Source organism: Emys orbicularis, chromosome 10 (genome assembly GCF_028017835.1).
Source record: "Emys orbicularis isolate rEmyOrb1 chromosome 10, rEmyOrb1.hap1, whole genome shotgun sequence".
Lineage (NCBI taxonomy): Eukaryota > Metazoa > Chordata > Testudines > Emydidae > Emys > Emys orbicularis.
In genome coordinates this window covers 47704684-47723261 of record NC_088692.1, presented here as the reverse complement: position 1 = coordinate 47723261, position 18578 = coordinate 47704684, and the positions used below count along the sequence as shown (strand labels likewise).

The 18578-nt window shown below is 47.1% G+C and overlaps 1 protein-coding gene across 8 annotated transcripts in view; it reads left to right on the top strand.

Annotated features, from left to right (window-relative positions):
- The window catches only part of CSNK1G1 (casein kinase 1 gamma 1), a 229218-nt gene that overhangs the window by 207658 nt on the left and 2982 nt on the right, over positions 1-18578 (top strand). For 3 of the 8 annotated variants that reach the window (XM_065412652.1, XM_065412654.1, XM_065412655.1), the window contains 3 exons: positions 8287-8393; positions 11200-11223; positions 14873-14981. In XM_065412652.1, the coding sequence (XP_065268724.1) occupies positions 8287-8393; positions 11200-11223; positions 14873-14927 (186 nt within the window). In that variant the 3' untranslated portion in view covers positions 14928-14981. Of the gene's footprint in view, positions 1-8286; positions 8394-11199; positions 11224-14872; positions 14982-15690; positions 15706-17436; positions 17446-18578 lie in introns of those variants that run through there. The other 5 variants (XM_065412656.1, XM_065412651.1, XM_065412653.1 and 2 more) reach the window with 2 other exon arrangements.

Genomic DNA, 18578 nt, shown 5'->3' with positions numbered 1-18578 from the left:
AGAGAGGAGATATTGGATCTCCTGGGTCTGTGGGGAGAAGAGGCTGTGCAAGCACAGCTATGGACCAGCTGTAGAAACATGGACGTCTCTGAGCAGATTGCACGAGGAATACAGGAGAAGGAATATAACAGGGGTCAGCAGCAGTGCCATGTGAAAGCAAAGGAGCAGTGGCAGGCATACCAGAAGGTCAGGGAGGCCTTTGATCCAGAGCGAAGCCACAGACCTGCCACATTTACGAAGAATATAACGCCATACTTGACAGAAACCCCCACCGCCACCCCACACGCCACCATGGATACTTCTGAGGAGCCCGAGTCACAGGCCCCTGACGTGAATAGCGAGGACAAGAAGGAGGAGGATGGGGGACATGCGGCTGAGGGGTCTAGTTATGCTGTGACCCAAGACCTGTTTCTGACTCCACTGCAGTCAGGCCAGTCCTGGCAGTCAAGCAGGGGCGAGCCCGATGAAGGGAAAGGAAAAGTGTGTAAATTTATTTCCCATTACTCTACTGGAACCCCCAACTTAGCAGGACACAGCTATCAACTTTTCATTAATTTACTGGTACTAGAAGAGGCAACAAAACAATTAAGCCGGGTACCGTTATCTGCTTTTCATTCCTTTGTACAGTTAGGCAGGGGACCATGCAGTGCAGTTTATGTATCTAGGGATGTCCCTTGAATCCTCCTAAGAGATTGCACTGAAACTTCCATGGAGGTCCTCTGCAATCCTCTCCAGCAGTTTTCTAGGGATGGCAGCCTTATTTCTTCCTCCATGGTAGGACGGTTTCCCACACCAGTCAACGATAACTTCAGCAGACACCATTGCAATACACAGGCTAGCAGTACACAGGCTGGGGCGGCTTCAGGACGCCAGCAGCAGCTGTGTTCTCTGTGCCTTTGTTACCCTCAGGAGTGTGATATCAGCTAAAATCACCACCACCTGTGGAAAAGGTGCCAGTATTCAGTGCCAGTGTCCTGTTAATCATCATTTCATGCAACCAAGCAATTCCTTCCTCATTTCCCTTACCCCTGGCAGGTCATAGTCACCATGGTAGGATCTGTGCGTGGCGTTGTGCACAAGCACTCCGAAGCAGAGGTGTCAATAAGCATGCCTTGTTTAAAACTTCAGGCATGCACAGGAAGGGAGTTCTGTATCTTAACCTTCGCTTTTTGTTGTGACTTTAGAACTGATGGAAATGGGTGACATCCACCTTGATTGCATTGGCCTCATTAGCACTACAAAAGTAATTTTCCCTCCCTTGATATTCACCTCTTATTGTCAACTGTTGAGAATAGCCCACTTCCACCTTAATTGAATTAGCCTCGTTAGCACTGACCCCCCACTTGGTAAGGAAATTCCCATCTTTTCATGTGCTGTAATATTTATACTGCTTTCTGTGTTTTTCACTCCATGCATCTGATGAAGTGGGTTTTAGCCCACAAAAGCTTATGCCCAAATAAATTTGTTAGTCTCTAAGGTGCCACAAGGACTCCACGTTGTTTTTGGAACCTCTGTGTTTTATCTGTAGTTGCTGCCATTGCAGCCTTCAGGGAATCCCCTCCACACTTTCAGAATGCCTGAGTCAGATAAGGAGGAGAAAGAAGAGGACTCGGATGACATATTCAGCAAGATCCTGCAAGTCAGTGCTGCACTAGGCTGTCAGCAGAGGACCTGGAGGATGAATATTGCAGACAGCCTGGAGAAGGAAAGAGCTGACAGGAGAAAGGCCTGGGAGTCAGAGGAAGTTGCACCAGTTTATAATGGGGCTTCTGCTGCAAACACAGATAATCCAGGCGCCTGTGAATCTACAGTTTCAACAGTCCCAGGCTTGCCTCCCTTTGCAGTCCATGGAGAACACCAGTATAGTATCTCCCTATACCCCTTCAATATTTCACATGGCGTCAGGGACCACATCCCTACCCCTGCTATGGCACATCAGGGGACAGTAAAGATAACGAAGCTTCACATACACTGACCTGTGAGAGCCACGGATGATGTGTGTGTAACCAAAATAGACATAAATGTTCCTTTCCTTTCGTTAAATTCTGTTACATTAAAATCTTACTAAATTTATTAATTTGCTTTTAACGTGCACAGAAGTTTTGAAGTGCGTTGGTTACTCAATAAAACTCTATTGTTTGGAAAATAATTCATCTTTATTAGTTCCCAACATATGTTGCAGAATGACTGGTGGTATCAAAGGCGTCCACTTACTTTTACACTATGACACAACTCACAGGGTCAGTGACAAACACAGCGTAATAATCATAAATGTACAGCAAGCATCACAGCAGTAATCAGTGCTTTGTCAGTGTTCTGTTCATAGGTGTGCACCAAGCACCACACAATTCCTAAGAGGCCCCAGATTTCAGGCCTAGGTAGTGCACAGTCCACCACAACTGTGGCTTGCCGTTAAAGTGCTCTTTCAAAGCCTTCCTGAGCCATGTAGCTGCACGCTGAGCTGTTACGATAGCCCTTGCATTAGGCTATTCAAACTCAGCAGACAGCTGCTCCACCTCTACCCCAGCAGCAACTTTTCCCCTTTGCCTCACAGATATTGTGCAGGACACAACAGGCAGCTATAGCCATTGGGATATTTTTCTCACAGAGATCCAGTCTTTTGAGTAAGCCATGCCATCCTCCTTTCAGTCTACCAAAAGTGCATTCAACTGTCATTCGGCACCTGCTGAGCCAATAGTTGAATCTTTCCATGGTGCTGTCCAAGTGGCTAGTGTACAGCTTCATGAGCCAGGGGGATAGCTCAGTGGTTTGAGCATTGGCCTGCTAAACCTAGGGTTGTGAGTTCAATCCTTGAGGGGGCCATTTAGGGATCTGGGGCAAAATAATCTCTCAGGGACTGTACTTGGTCCTGCTGTGAAGGCAGGGGTCTGAACTCGATGACCTTTCAAGCTCCCTTCCAGTTCTACATTTCTATGATAACAGGAGATGATTAATGGGCTTGCACATTTGCATGAAAATGGCCCCACCGTGGCTTTTCCAACTCCACTGTGGCAGGTTTCCACAGTGCCATCATCACTCACTTCTCCACTGTCAGTGCAGCTCTCATTTCGGTGTCTCTGTGCTGCAGGGGTGGGGCGGGTTTGGCACGTAGATCCTTGCACATCTGAGAGTTCTGCAGCCATCATCCCAAGCCTACGTTACATGTGATTCCACCAGCCAGTGCCCAGTTCTTGGACCCAGAAGTGGTATTCCACTGTTTGCAGCTGCTCCTTGAGCACCACCAACAATCTTGAATTGGTTCTCACTATGTCCCACAGCAATCTGACCTCCAGGAAATCATCATGTTTCCCGTGGCTCTTCTTGCGCCTGCAAATACTGAAGGATCAGTATGTCCTGTGCTTGCAACACTCATGGCAAAAGTACAGAGTTGTGCAAGCTGCATGCTTCTCTCACAGATGGCAGTCAGTGATGAGTCACGCATGAGTTCATGGGATTTTCAAAATAGGTGCAAAAATTATGGGATAGAGGTGACATTTTGGGGTGGAGAAAGTTGCATGATGAGAACTTGACCCCCTTGCTCCCAGTCACTGCTGCGCAACTCATTTCTGGCCCACCATGCATTGCCAAAACTTCCAAAAAAAAGACAGTGCACTGGAAGGTGGCGAGTTGCCCAGTGGGATGCTGCATCGCATGGTACACCGCACTGTGCTTTGACACAAGCACTCCTGGTGAATACGTGCGGTGACAACGCAAGTGCCAAGTATGCACCTGCACAAGCAAGATGCTAACTTGCTAACTGTGGTGGCTTTATGTCAATGTCGCTTGCATCAGCAAAAGTTTGTCGTGTAGACATGCCCCTAGAAATTACAACTAGGGGGTGGCCCTGCTGGCTTCAATTAACATTAAAAATTTTATTAAGATGATAAAAAAAAAAAAAGTGAACAGAGTTTGAGCATAGAAGTTTCTGGTTATCAGGGAATAACGTACAGTACTGCTCTACAGCCAAAATGCTTCTGAAATAAATGTAGTCAAACTTTACTAATTCTGGGTCACTGAGAACGAAAATGATGCTTAAAATTGTTGATTGGCTCTAGTTTTCAAGATATGCTATTGGGTCAGTATATACGACCCTTGACTTGGGAATGGCGGAGGATACGTGAGTTATAAAGGGAAGGGATCTCAATTTAAACCAGAAATGACTAAAATACATTTTCGACTGGATCTATGAATAAATCTATGACTGGGTTTGGACAGTACTTGCTTTTTAGGCAAAACAATGAATGATGCAATCTGAAGCTGGTATTGCGTCATACATGATATGAATTGCATCATGTTATTCCTAGAAGTCATGGATGATGCAATCATAACGAAGCTTACATCACTCTGCTGAACAAATTGGCCTATATCAGCTCTAGAAATCATACAGTGTCGTGCTCTCTTATTTGTCAGTGTTTGATTTTGCAAAGGGACACATTTCTGTTTAGCCAAAGTGAGCAGAGATGCCTCGTACTTTTGTGAACAGTGCAGATAACTTCTGCTATGTTTGTGGTGAAGTGACTTTTGCATCACAAAAGCGCAGTATAACCACTATGGTTAAGAAAGCCTATCACCTTTATTTTGGCTGCAAAATTGGAGATCAGGACAAGAGGTGGGCCCCACACATACACTGCAACACTTGTGCAACAAATCTTCGCCAGTGGTTGAACAGGAAAAGGAAATCTATGCCTTTTGCAGTGCCAATGATTTGGAGAGAGCCAACAGATCATACCAGCAATTGTTACTTCTGCATGGTGCCTCCAGTTGGGAAAGGTGTGTCAAAGAAGAAAAAGTGGACTGTGCATTATCCAAACATTCCATCAGCTATACGCCCAGTACCCCACGGAGAAGGACTGCTGGTTCCTGATGCACCAGAATCATTCTCACTTGAGTCAGACGAGGAAGAGGATGAAACTTCTGGTCCTGAACCATCAATGTCACAGGACCCACATTTTCTCCCATCCTCCTCCTCTGAACCACACCTCATAACACAAGGTGAACTGAATGACCTTGTCAGGGATTTGGAACTACCCAAGAGTAAGGCAGAGCTGTTGGGCTCCAGACTACAGCAGTGGAATCTCCTGGCAGGTGATGTTAGGGTTTCCATGTTCCGTGACCGTCAAAAGGATCTTGTCCCATTCTTCTTCATGGAAGGTCATCTTGTAGCCTGCAACAACATCGATGGTGTGATGGCAGCCCTCAACATCGTTCACGATCCAGATGAGTGGAGACTCTTCATTGATTCATCGAAGACGAGTCTTAAAGCTGTTTTACTGCATAAAGGCAATGTTTTGCCATCAATTCCAGTTGGTCATGCAGTCCATATGAAGGAAACCTATGACAACATGAAACAACTTTTGAGGTGCATAAACTATGACCAACATCAGTGGCAGCTTTGTGGCGATTTGAAGGTTGTTGCTCTCTTGCTTGGTCTGCAGACTGGATACACAAAGTACTGCTGTTTTCTCTGCGAATGGGATAGTCGTGCAAGAGATTCCCACTACATCAAGAAAGATTGGCCACTCCGACAGTCATTGGAGCCTGGGAGGAAAAGTGTTCAGCATCCACCACTTGTTGCATCAAGGAAGATTTTGTTACCACCCTTACACATCAAGCTGGGTCTGATGAAGAACTTTGTCAAGGCCATTGACAAAACACAAGCGGCTTTCAAGTACCTCCGTGGAAAATTTCCAAGGTTAAGTGAAGCTAAGATAAAGGAAGGTGTCTTTTGTTGGTCCTCAGATTCGTGAACTTCTTCGAGATGATGCATTTGACCATGCACTACGTGGCAAGGAAAAGACGGCATGGAAAGCCTTCCAGTTAGTGGCAATAAATTTTCTCGGAAACAACAAGGCAGACAACTACAGGTTGTTGGTGGAAAACCTCCTCAAGGCATACAAAAGCCTTGGTTGCAACATGTCACTAAAGATACATTTTTTGCACTCTCATCTAGATTTTTTTCCACCGAACTGCGGAGCAGTGAGCGACGAGCACGGCGAGCGATTTCACCAGGACATTGCAACAATGGAGAAACGCTATCAGGGCAAATGGAGCCCATCAATGCTTGCAGACTATTGCTGGACAGTGACAAGAGATGCTCCATTTAATGAATACAAGAGACAAGCCAAGAAGCGCCGAGTAGACACTGAATAGGACTAAACTATGTACATAATAGTTTTTTGCCTTTTGTTTCATAATAAATTTTATTTATATAACCCTTTTGCTGATTTTTAAAGTGTTATATAAACAGGACAGGTGAAATATTATCATGTAAAGCAACCATAAACACATGAAAAGACCTAGGTTTACAATTTATGATTAAAACTCTACTATCTACACAATATACATAGACATAAAATGTAAAAACTTAAATATCTTAGAAACAGTAGCCAATCAGTTGTTTTAATTGTCATATTTGAATTCAGCACATCAAAATACATAATAAATAGCACATTTTATCTCTGAAGCAGACGACTTCTCAAAAATTGTAGACCAGTGTTATCGAGGGTGCAAAGTTTGGTTTAAGATCAGGTGGCATAAGGAATACATAATCTGCAGTATCCCCGATTGGGGGTAAAGGGTTAACCTTAGCAAAATCTTCCGGGGCACAGGGGGGCTGAGGCCCTACATAAATCAGCTCATTGCAGAGTAGCAGCAGAAGATGCAACACTAGCGAAGGTGTAAACAGCACCAGGGTCAACAGCTGAGGAAAAGCAACACTTGGGAAAGGTACTGAATTTGGAAGTGTTTGGGCACAGGCTGGGTGGGGCCAGCCACCCTATAAACGTTTCCCAGAGAGAAAAAGGACACTTGGGGCACACACAACATGGAGAACTTACAGGGAAATGGGTATCTATAGGGATAAAATAAATACCAAGCCACCTTTAAGAACTGCTACAACTTTGGCTTCCCTCTCCCCCGCTCCAGTATTTCTGGTGCTCAGGTCATCCTAGCCCAACAGGGAGTACCTGGTAACACCATGAGTCCTGACACCTGACAGCAGCATAGGCCATACTGCTTCCCAGACTTAGTTATCACCATTACAACTTCAGTCTCTAACTCTTCCTAAATGTGGGATAATAGCAAGTGATATGCATGGTACTTTGTCTTTGTCTTCTAACAGGGTAATAGGAGTGGGAGCAACCATACATCATTCACCACTTGGCCAGGATGTGCAGTCACTTCAAGAATCTGCAGTTGTAAAGGTTTTCAGTAGTACTCAAGAGTCCCTGGTGCTTTCCAGATGAGTGTGGAAGGCCAACCAGAGTAGCTACAGTCTGGTCTTCAGTGAACCTGTTCCATAGTCATTGTCATCATAGTTGCAGTTGCTGTAGTATGGTGACTGAGTTTCTCAGAACCTCCTCCTTGTTCTCCTGGCTACAGTATCTTGGACTCTTAGGAGCTAGAGAACTGGGTGCTTTAAAACCACCAATGGTGAGAATTGTTGAGCAGCCTATGATGTGAATTATATTGAGGGAAATGGAAATTAGGGTTCAAGTGCACACCTTGCCACAAGAAAATTATTTTAAGCAAAATAATTCACTTCTCTGAGGAAAATGAGGTAGAGTATGTTCCCAAATCAGTTCCTCTGCCATCAGTGGCAGTGACTAGGGCGGGGGAGTTACTGACACTCAGGCTACTAGTGGACCATATTCAGGTGGTGCCTCTATCAGTTTGGTATCCAAGTGCTAAGGAATCCATTTTGCCTCCACAAGATATCTTGTTACCTAGTGTCAAAACACTTAGACCTATTTTGTGTTGAGCTCTTCAGCTGTTTCCCAGCTGCTGGGAGTCAAAAGCTTGGGACTCAGAAGTTGGTGACTTTAGAAAAATCTGCTGTAAAAGTGTTGAAGGAAAATATTCAGCAGAAATGTCCCATATAACCAGATGTTACAAGGGCGGAAGTAGGAGTCATGGGATGAAACGAAGAAAAATTAGTTTGAATATAAGAGACAGATTGTGGCACAGCCTCCCAAAGGAAGTGGTGGAAGTCCCATCATTTGATCCATTAAAACAAGCACGGTGGAGAACGTATTGTAGAGAACAGGCCTACTTCGGCACTCAATCACTGTTGTGAGAAGTCTCATTGAATTCTACAGACTTCTAGGAGGGTGTACCGTGGCCAGGAGGAAGGTGTCAACAGTAGAAAGTGCCTTGTACTCATGCTGTAGGTTTTACATGTTCTTCCTACAGCATCCATTGTCAGGACAGGCCTATCACTCAATTGTGAGCTGCTGACTAACCCTGCCAAGAGACTTCATTCCTAGCTGCTTTTGTTTTGTGTTTCAGGTGGTCAGTTCGACCAATGGAGAACTAAATGTTGACGACCCAACAGGGGCACACTCCAATGCACCAATCACAGCACAGGCCGAGGTGGAAGTGGTGGAGGAAGCTAAGTATGTTTGCTTTACAAATAGGCTCTTCACTGATGTGGTTTTAAATCCTCTGTATTTGAAAGGAGTGAGATTTTTACCTGTTTAAATATTTGATGCTTGTATCCATAACTTTTCCTTGAATATCGCTGCTTTTTGCATGGTACCTCAGTGTTGCTGCTGCCTCTTTTCTCTGTGATGCCTGGAGAATGTAACTTTTGGCCAGAGCATGCGTTGCAAACGAGATGATGGTAAACAATAATTGGAAAATGGAATGTGTGACTCCTGGTGCATCTTCTCTGATCTGGAGGTGTCTCCTCTGCTCCTGCTGTGTGCACAGCCCTGGGTCAGTGAAGGAATTGTCAATCTAGCAACATTGTATTCCTACCTGTGAGAGCTAGGGGCCATGTAGGCAGAGTGGTCTGAAAATAGCCCTTGCAGGGCTTTTGCCATGAATCTTCCCTGATCCAGTCCAGTAGGTGCTGAAAGAGGCTGAAACTGTAAATAGCCCTTCTGCCGGTGAGGCTTCTAAATCTCCCTTCGAGCTGCCAGCGTGGGGTAGGAGGATGTTCCATCCATAGCTTGTCAGGAAATGGGGCAGGGGACGGGAATTGCTGTCTTGGCCATTGTGCTTCTCTTGCATGTGTGCTGCCCTCCGGCACCACTGGGTGGCACTTTGCATGATCTTTGTTAAACAGGAGCTAGGACTGGAGCCTGCTGTCCACATGAGCAGCAGCCCAGCTCCTGCCCCCTCCTCTGAACCAGGAAGGGCTTTGAACCCCGCTGAGTCACTGGCAGAGGGTTGAAGGCTCAGTCATGGCATGAAAAAACTGACTTCCCCCATAGAGGGCTGAATGGCTCGAAGGCTGCCTTTGAACTGGCTCATGTGCCGGGAATTGCTCCATGATCTGGGCCAGAGGTGACGGGGGGGGGGGAACATGCAGGGTCACATGCCCCCTAGATTTGCTGCTTGGCATGTACTGAGCATGCTCAGTAACACTGCCCTCACTCTGCCTCTCACTACTGGCAGGCACAGGTCATCTCTGATCTGGGCCACAATGTGACTCAGTGGAATTCTTATTGCTTGGCAGGCATTGTGTTTCTTGGCCTTTTTTGGGGTGGGGGGAGTCTTTTGCTGGAAATGGATTGAAGGAGGATAAGAAACTGCCAGTCCTGGGTCAGAAAGGCTTGAGGTGCAAAGTATCTGTCAAGCTGGCTTCAACACTGAGCACCAGTCTCACCCCTGCTATCCCTGAGAGTGAGTGGCTCTTTGTCATCATCCATTCCTGTGCCCCTTGGAAATCACTTCCACAGTGCCCATCTCACCATTGACCCATGTGGGTAGTGAGCTACAATAATCATCTTGCAGTGAGGAGCCCTAGTAACATCTTTGTGTTCCCTTCCCAGCCAGGGGATGCAAGAGCTGAAGGGCTCTATGCATCCTGTAAGCTGGGCAGCTACAAAAGGGCAGCTTGCGGTGTTGGCCACTGCCCAGTATGGACAGTGCAGCCAATAGGGACTACAGGTCCTAGCTGTCTTGATCGGAATGACTATGCTGCATTGCTTGCTGGGACGTGTAGTCCATGGGCTGCACCTCTAGTAGAGCACAGTGGCTGCAGTCCAGTTATGCAGATTCCATAGATGTGGCCTTCAGCCTCCTGATGATTTGCCAACACAGCCCTCAGCTGTGCACAGTTTGGGCCCCACCCCAACTTATGGCCAGCTGTAAGAAAGGATCAGCAAGAGTCCCTTTGGGGCAGGGACTGTCTTTTTGTTCTGTGTCTGTACAGCACCTAGCACAGTGGGGGTCTGGGCCATCACTGGGGCTCCTCGGTGCCACCACAGTACAAATAATCAATATATCCTATTAGCCTGTCTTGGCATCAGCAGTTATTTGCTTTATTGTGAGGAGGGACAATGGTTAGGAGTCAGTTTCCCCTTTCCAGTCCCCAGGTTTGTGTTTTGAGTCTCTTTTTGGTGATCATGTGGCATTCCAGTGGGGACTGTCTTGTACTGGCTGATCTAGTCATGATTACCCTGTGTAGACTACTGGGTTCCTGTTAATAAGCGAGATATCCCCTCATCTTTCCTTGCAAGTTGTCTCTGTCACACAAGTCCAAACTTGTCTTCCCTTCAGTTATCTGAGTACGTCAGGAGGCTGGAGGTCTTGTGGACACAGGCAACCAGAAATGTGCTCCCAGTTGGCCTGGTGCTACTGCTCTGTAGTAAGGTGGGCCACTCAGAGGGAGGGCCAGGGCTAGCTGGATTGCCTGGCTCCCTGCCAGTTTTTGAGGTAGTGTGCTGGGAAAAGTGGAGCAGTGTCTCACCTCCCTGCATCTGTGGGCAGGCAGGGAGAGCCAGGGCAAATGCTGCAGACTCCGCTTGTGCTGGTGGTGTAAGTGAATGAAGGGGCTCCCCCTCCCCAGCAGCGGTGGTCAACATGTCCTCTCATCCATGCCATAAGCCACCTGCACACAGCCCTTGTCTGACTGTCTGTGGTTTGGATCCCCTTCCTTTTGGGCCAGCCACAGACTTCCCTGATGGCATACTCTTTGTTGACACTCTGATGTCCTGGTATGTTTGTCCCAGGCCACAGGACAGTGAAAACACATCCTACTTCTCAGCAGTGACTTGTCAGGGTATCTCTTGCAATGAGCAGTGGGGCCTCAGGTGGAATAGGGAATAGAGAGGGTGGGTGGGCAAGGCATATGTGTCTGCCAATCTGCACTGCATGTTTGCATGGCTCGCAGTGACATGCTTTCATCCCACCTCTGTGAACTAATTGCTCTTTCTTCCTTTCTGTGTTTTTCTCTCTACACACTCTCTGTAGCTGCCTGAAAATGCTCAACTTGTGGTGAGTCCCTCTCTCCAGTCCCCGGGCAAGGGGGAGCGGACCAGACTAGACTGGGATTGGCAAAATCAAACCAACCAAAACTGTCTAATAGCTGCACAAGTTAGAAATCCAACCCAGTGCAGTTACTGCAAATACAAGGGTGGGGAACACATGCAGGATGGGCGTGTGTGTGTGAGAGGAGGCCGCAGTAGGCCAACCAATTGAACTAATATTTGGACTGATCCATTGAAAGCTAAAAAGAATTCTCATCCTTTATCTGTTCAGCTTAATGTATTCACCAAACATGCAAGTGTATGAGCAGATAATGTCTAAAGGAGTTGGGCAGAGTCCGGACCAGGCTGAAAAATCTCTCATGGGAATTCCTCACAACAGATGGTTCTGCATGGAAAGCTGTGTACACCATGCCAGTCTCCTGGGAGCTGTGTGCTTGTGGCTCCTTCCATGGAAGACTTGCTTATATGAAAGTGAGCAGGGCAGGGTTCCCATCAACAGATGCGGTAGTCGAGAGCCATGGTCCTCAACCTCTTCCATATTGGGACCTCCTGCCTCCTAGCTGGGACCTTCCTCTCATTTGGCAATCTGGGAAGGGCAGGGTGATCATGGACCACAGGCTGAGAACCCCTGATCTTGCTCCAGGTTGGTGGGGAGTAGGTGGTTGCCTTCAAGAAAGTTTCTGCAGCTCAAGGACTGGGGAGAAAAACCAGGGTTTTCATCTAAAAGGGCACACAGGCTGGAGTAGCTGCTTTCTGAGCCTGCTGTTGGTGTTATGCTCTTCCCCTTTATCACCATTATCCTTGAGTTCCAGTGGGGACCCTAAATAGTAACACTCAGCACTTTTATAGTATGGAGTGCTTTCCAAGCACTAGCTAAACTTTAATCCTCAGGACACCCCTTTGAGGGGGACATGACCCCCTGGTTTTACAGATGGGAAAATTGAGGCGCAGAAGTGAAGTGAGTTGTCTTAGATAATACAGAAGATCAGTGGCACAGCCAAGGATAAAATCCAGGAGTTCCAGACTCGCAGTCCACTCATTCATCTTGCCTCACAGTGGATTTTGAGGGAGCCCATGTTCAGCTACAGAGACAGGAGTAGAATGTAGGGAGTTTAAACCTCACGGCCCCATGTGTGGTGAAGAATGTCCCTGCATGGTGGCAGACTGGTCCTTCTCTGCCCTCCTCTCCACTGGCACTGCCTCCAGTATCTCTGGCATCTCTTTGGCTTCTCTGTGTGTCGTGCTCTGGGGCTGTTCTTAGACATTGTCTGCACGCACAAAGGTCACATTCTGTATAATTGTCAGCCTGTCTTACTCTTTTTTATTTTGTCGTTTCTGCCTCTGCCTGTGTTAACAACTCTCAGGACTTCCTTTCCTGAACCCTTCCAAACTGAGCAACAGGGCCCTCTGTCTGAGCAACGGGGGGCAAAAGAGAGCAAAGGAATTGCCAGGGAAAGAGATGGTTAAAAAGAGCAGCTAGAAATCAGTCAGGCCCTTGAAATCTGGGGCAGTGAGTGAATCTTGGCCCTGATTCTCCTTCCCTGATCAGATACGTGTGTTTGGTAATCCCTCAAACGTACTCCTGTCCTGTTTCTCCCCATGACAGTTCCCTTCTCCTTTTACTGGTCCCTGAGTCCTGAAGGAAGGTGGGAGGAAAACAGAGTGCTACTGGGTAGTTAAAATGAGTGAGGGCATATGGGTGGCTCAGGACATTGGTGGAAATTCTCTACCCTGTGTTATGCAGGAGATCAAATGAGATGTCCCTTCTGGCCTTCCAACTTATAAACCTCTAGGTCTCTCATTCAAAACCAGCTTAGGGTGGTAGTGACCAAAGTCATTACCATCTAATGGCTATCCAGGGCCTATATGAAATCATCCATTTGCTAGTGACAGGATATTCATGTCACATGTTCAACACCCCCACCTCCATAACTAACCTTCCCGTAGGAAATCTCTGGAGGGAAGCTAAGGATAAGCCATGGAGACTGAACTGCCCATCACCCTTAGAGGTGATTGCTGCTGGCTAGGGCTGAGACACACAGGTGGGCATGGTGTATGTACACTTGCCTTCTTGTTGCCATCTCTGTATCTGCTCATGGCTATATAGAGGGTATCGCTCTCCCGGGCTGCCAGTCTAGCACTTCTCACTAGCAGTAAATGTGCTTACTAAGGAGATTAAGTAGTTATCCTCATTTTCAATCACCTGTAATTGGGCTGAGACAGGAGAGGGCATGCACTCCTCAGGGGCAGTAGTGTATATTTCAGCTCTCAGCTAAATACCCATATTAAAAGCTTGTTTAGAGCCGCCACTGACCCAATAGAAAATGAGTCTGCCTGCAGATGGTGCTGCGTTCTGTGGCATAGCTTCTCAATGTCTTTGCTCCTGTGTACTTGTTAGAGGTACTTGCATGAAAACAGGACTTTTGCATACCTCTCCACCTGTTCCTTATTCTTCTCCTCCCTCCTCAAAGGCCATAACCCTAATATCACAACTGGTCACTGAGGAAATGGTTGTGATGTCATGGGGAAGAGGATAAGCAGCACAGGAGCAGATGAACTTGCAAAGTACAAAGATCTTTCCATACAGATGTTCCTGACACTAGAACCTGAATACAGAGTTGGTCTTTAAATGCCATGTAATTCCTGAAGAACCAGCTGGAGCTGACAGACTGGGTGACTCATTTTAGTATACCCCACAAACAAAACCTCCATCTTTCAAGGATCAGCTTTGAAGAGTGTTTATTTCACACCACCTCGATCTCCATTATGCTATCTTTTTGCCTCCCTGTTCACTGTGCACTGATAGCCTTCCCTGCCCCAGATCAGGGAAGAAGTAGGGGTTGTATGTTTGTAGATTAAACTATTGGTCTTTAAACTGAAACTCTGATTACTTACCATCAGTCAAGGGTTCAGTAAAGGAAGCTGGCCCCCAATCAGACCTTTTCAGAACTAGTCCTTTTCAGCTTACCATGAGCAGTTTAGAAACACAGCACATCATGTGATTGGAAATATTTAGTCAGGCCTGACTCAAACCATTCCAGCACCTTTTAGGGCACAGTCGATTAGTAGTTTGGGGCAGAGGGAAACAGCCTGTTAGTGTATCTCACCTGTTTCCTTCACTCCCAGCAACTGGAGATCCCTGTTCTGCTGCAAGACTTCATCTGCCCTCATATTGGCTATTGTTGTGCCTTATTTCCTTGTTCCCAATTAAGCTCCTTGGGGCAGGGACCTTGGCTTCATACAGCATCTGGCACAGCCAGTTCCTGATCCTGAGCATGGCCTTTGGGCATCAGCAAAACATAAATAATAATGATCAGTTGAACCTCCTCTTCCATAAGAGCAAATCCCAGTATGTGAAAGCATCTGGCTACCTGCCTTTATAGTGATCCATTGGCCCTTGTCTGAGCACAGTACTGCTGCCCCTTCTATTGTGGGCTAGACTGGTCTGCTGTTGGCCTTGTGGACTTTCCTCCTATTGGAGGAGGTATTGGTAGGTCTGTTTTGTCCTTAGTGCTGGACATGTTGAGATCTCATTGCATGTACTCTGAATGAAGGGAAGAAGCCCACCCTGTGCAGTTCATGGAAGGCGGGGGGCCGGGGAGGCTGCTGGAGGATCTAGTCCACTCTACTGACTTGCTGTGTTCTTTGTGCTCCAGGTGCTGCTGCTTCTTTAAGAGGAAAAGGAAGAAGACTGCCCAGCGTCACAAATGACCGGTGCCTCCTGGAGACTTGTGGGAACGCCACCTGCAGCTCCTGCCATGTCTTACTGAAAGGAGCTTCTCTCTAGGGGGAGGAGGCGGCATAGGAGGAAGAGAAACAAGTGACATTTTAAACCAAAAAGAGAGAAGAAAATTGTTCCAAAACAAACCGCTCTGGGGTGGATCTGCTCCATGGTCTACTCATTCGCTCCAAGCCTGAAGCTCTTTTTGGGACCAGGACTGCAGCTGGCTCAGGCCTTGGTTGCCCAGTGGGCAGGTGGGCTGGCTGGCTGACCCTCCTTCCCATTGTTTACGGCAGAAGGCATCATTCACACAAACCTGAGAACTATGCTTTGTTTCCTGCTCACTTTACTCCCCCTCACACTCTCTCTGCCCACCCATCCATCCTCCTCCCTCCCCAATGGAAATACCCCTGGTAGGCTTCTTTGGCTAAGGGGAGGGTGATAGGTGGTTGTCTGGGCAGGAAAGACATGTAGGAGAAGGGCCTGGTGGGTATGAGGCAATTTCTCCCCGAAGTCCCTTTCAGCGTCAGCCTGTACTGCCAGCCTGGCCAGGTACAGCAGTGGGACACAGGCTCGCTCTTAGGTTCCTTGGGAACAGTTATACTGTAGCGTGAGACTTGCAATCTACTGTTCCAGTCCCTTGGGTTCTCTGGCTTCCTTGTTCGCTCCCTTCTCCAACTGGTAACAGAGCAGTGCGGATTGTTTTAAAGAAACTGACATTGTTGCACTTTTTATTATTTTTCAGCATTACAGATGCATATTGTGTCTGTAGATTTTCGCATGGACAAGTGATGCCAGCACAGACAGACATTCAGCTTGGAATGTGGAGGGGTGCAAAGAATGTCCTCAACAGAGGGTTTGCTTGCAACATCCAGAAAACCCTAAAGCTAGTCTGGGGTTCCTATCACCCATTGTTGGTCATGCGCTGAGAGAAACCTACTTGAATTTTGAATCACCCTTTGTAGCTGCCAGTGAATGTCCCTACCATGGTTTCCTACTTGGTGCCTGACATAACCAGTCTGGAGTTGGAAGGCACTAGCTTTCTGTTGGAGCAGGGAGAGGGAGCAGGGAGAGGCATCACCCTTGCTGAGCTGGAGGAGTTTTCTCTGGGTAGACAAGCAGATATGGATTACATAACTGGAAACCTGATGTTTCCCAAACTGTAGATATTTTGTATGGCAGGGTGGCCTTCTAACCTTCTCAGATGGTTTCTGGGAGGTTGATTATGGAGTAAGCACCTTTCTTTCAATTTACTGAATGCTCTACAATGGAAATGTTAGAGAGCGCAAAGCTACCCCAGCAAAGAGTGGACACTTAACTGCCTTACAGTGACTGCATCTGCAGGTGGCCAGATAGGCTACTCAAATAAGACCTTGTGTAGGCTTCAGGTGCGCTGTGCAAGCTGCCTAGGCCTGAGTGCAGGCACAGAGCTCTTTCTGTGGGGCCTGGAGCACACACCATGGAGTTCTCCCTGTAGTGGGAGCTAAGGTCTTTTTAACACACCATTCTTGAGCCAAACCATTATTTAGCAAAGGGCTTAGGGCCCTTTGCACATGAACTTTCATATCCCAGTGTAGGGATTGCTGAGCTCTGAGGAGGCAGCTGTGGTTACTCCTGGGGGAAATTGTGTGGGGTGGGTGTGGCAAAGGTTTACAAGAGCTAAAGAAGCTTTTTTGTGGAGGCTAGAATTGGTTCCTCGTGCTTTGCCTGTTTGCATATTACATCAGCATGGGATTAGACCCCTCATTTCAGGGGCTGTAGTTGTGTAGCTAGGGCTCTCCCACCCCAGGGCTTGAATTCTCTACAGAGGCAGAGCACGGAGGCTTTAATATACCATCTCTTCCAGCTGCCTCTGAGTGCATGTAGTGGCATGCACTGAAAGGGAAGCGATGGGAGTGCTGGGAAGGAGTGTTTGTTTCAAGGGTGGGCAGAGACTCCCTCCCCCTTCAGGCAGAGCAGCAAGAAGGCAGGCGAGCCCTCTGCTGCAGTTCAGTGGTTAGGATTTGTAGAGTGAAACTCAGCCCCTTTTTCCATAGTGAGGATTCTGCTCTCTCGGAGAATCCCTTTGGGGTGTTTCTCAGTTGCTAGCCATTTTCTGCTGGGATCTTAATGCCTTATTCAAATGGAAAGAAAGCGGATATAGCCAAGGGTTTTGCTGCTCTTTCCTCTCTCCGCCACTGGGGTGAAGTTAAGCTGCAGGCTGGCTTGCTCTTCATTCACTAACCCACCAAGAGATTTGTAAACCCACCTTTTTAATTCTGCAAGAAGTTTTCCGTTAAGTGTAACAAGTGGGGTGCACAAGGAAAGGACTTTCCATTCCCCATGAGTGTGGCTGCTTGGACTCCCTAACCCCTTTTCTTTCTCCCAAGGAGAGGAGGGCAAGGGACGTTTAATCACTTAGTTTTGCCGCTCTGCCTCTTCCTGAACTCTTCCACTGCTGTTGACTTTCTAAGAAGTCAAGCTGTTTGAAATGAGCATTTCCTCATACCCTCACCATAGGAAACCATGGTTCGGCATCTTGGGGGGAGGGAGGCGCAGGAATTTGTGGGGAGAAAGCAGTTGTATGCTCCCAGCTCTCAAGATTGTACTGGGCCTTGAGGCACATGCATTGCTGCCCTCCTAAACCCCATTAAGTGCCTGTCACCAAAACTCAGAGGAGAAACTCAGTTCCTTCTGCATTTCCTGACATTGTTCAGTCATTCCTAACTCTTTCCAATCAGGGAGTAGCTTGTAGTTTGCAAAGTATGTGTGGGGAGGGGAGTGTGTCTGCATTTTTTTTTGTTCTTAAATATTATTTTTAAGTAAGTGAATGTATTTGATTGGTAGAAATTTTTCCTTGTTTTTAAGTGGGTCAATTTGAAAGCCATTTCATGTTGACCCCACTACTGCTTTGCTCTGGGGAGTTAGTGTTCTTTTAATCCTATGATAATGTATATGTAGGGGAGGGAATGTCTCTCCCCAAGGCATGCTGGTAATGCTCACTTATACCAAGCCCTCTTGCACTATAGTCATACATTGGACTCTTCAGAAGGGCAAAGGATGTAAAAAGCGGGTAAACAGTAAATCCTATTCTAAGGAAACTATTCGACCCAGGAAGTTCAAGAAGTGACTGGTGATAAAAACCAGATCGAGCGGGCCCATCTTACAGTAGGGATTAGAGCATTAAACCCACCTACATTAATTCCCTGCCTCTCCTCCCCACTGGAAGCTAATGTATTAGTTGGTATATACCTGCATTCTTCCAAGAAAATGAGAGGAGAGAATCTCGGATCACAACTGGCCAGTGGAGCTGCTGAGCGGGAGCATCATCTGGCTGTCCTATGCTTCCTTCGCATGGCCTAATACTGCAGCTGGATTTCCAGACGTGTCTCCCCTGCAGCAGGGACCCACCAATGTTCCATTGCAGTCTCCTGAGGTCTCAAGTGAGGTTTTCAATAAAATATTGCACTGCTGTATTGAATGCCATGTATAGCTGTAATTATTACCCCTTCCTGAGAAAACTTACTTATGGATCTTTTCTTTGCTTCAATCTGGGCTCTCTTGGTAACCCTTCCATCCTGTATTAAAGAAGCTCTGAAACCCTCTTTGAGGGAACCATGTACAGTGTGGGAGCTTTTGAAATGCTTTTTCTTTCTTTAAAG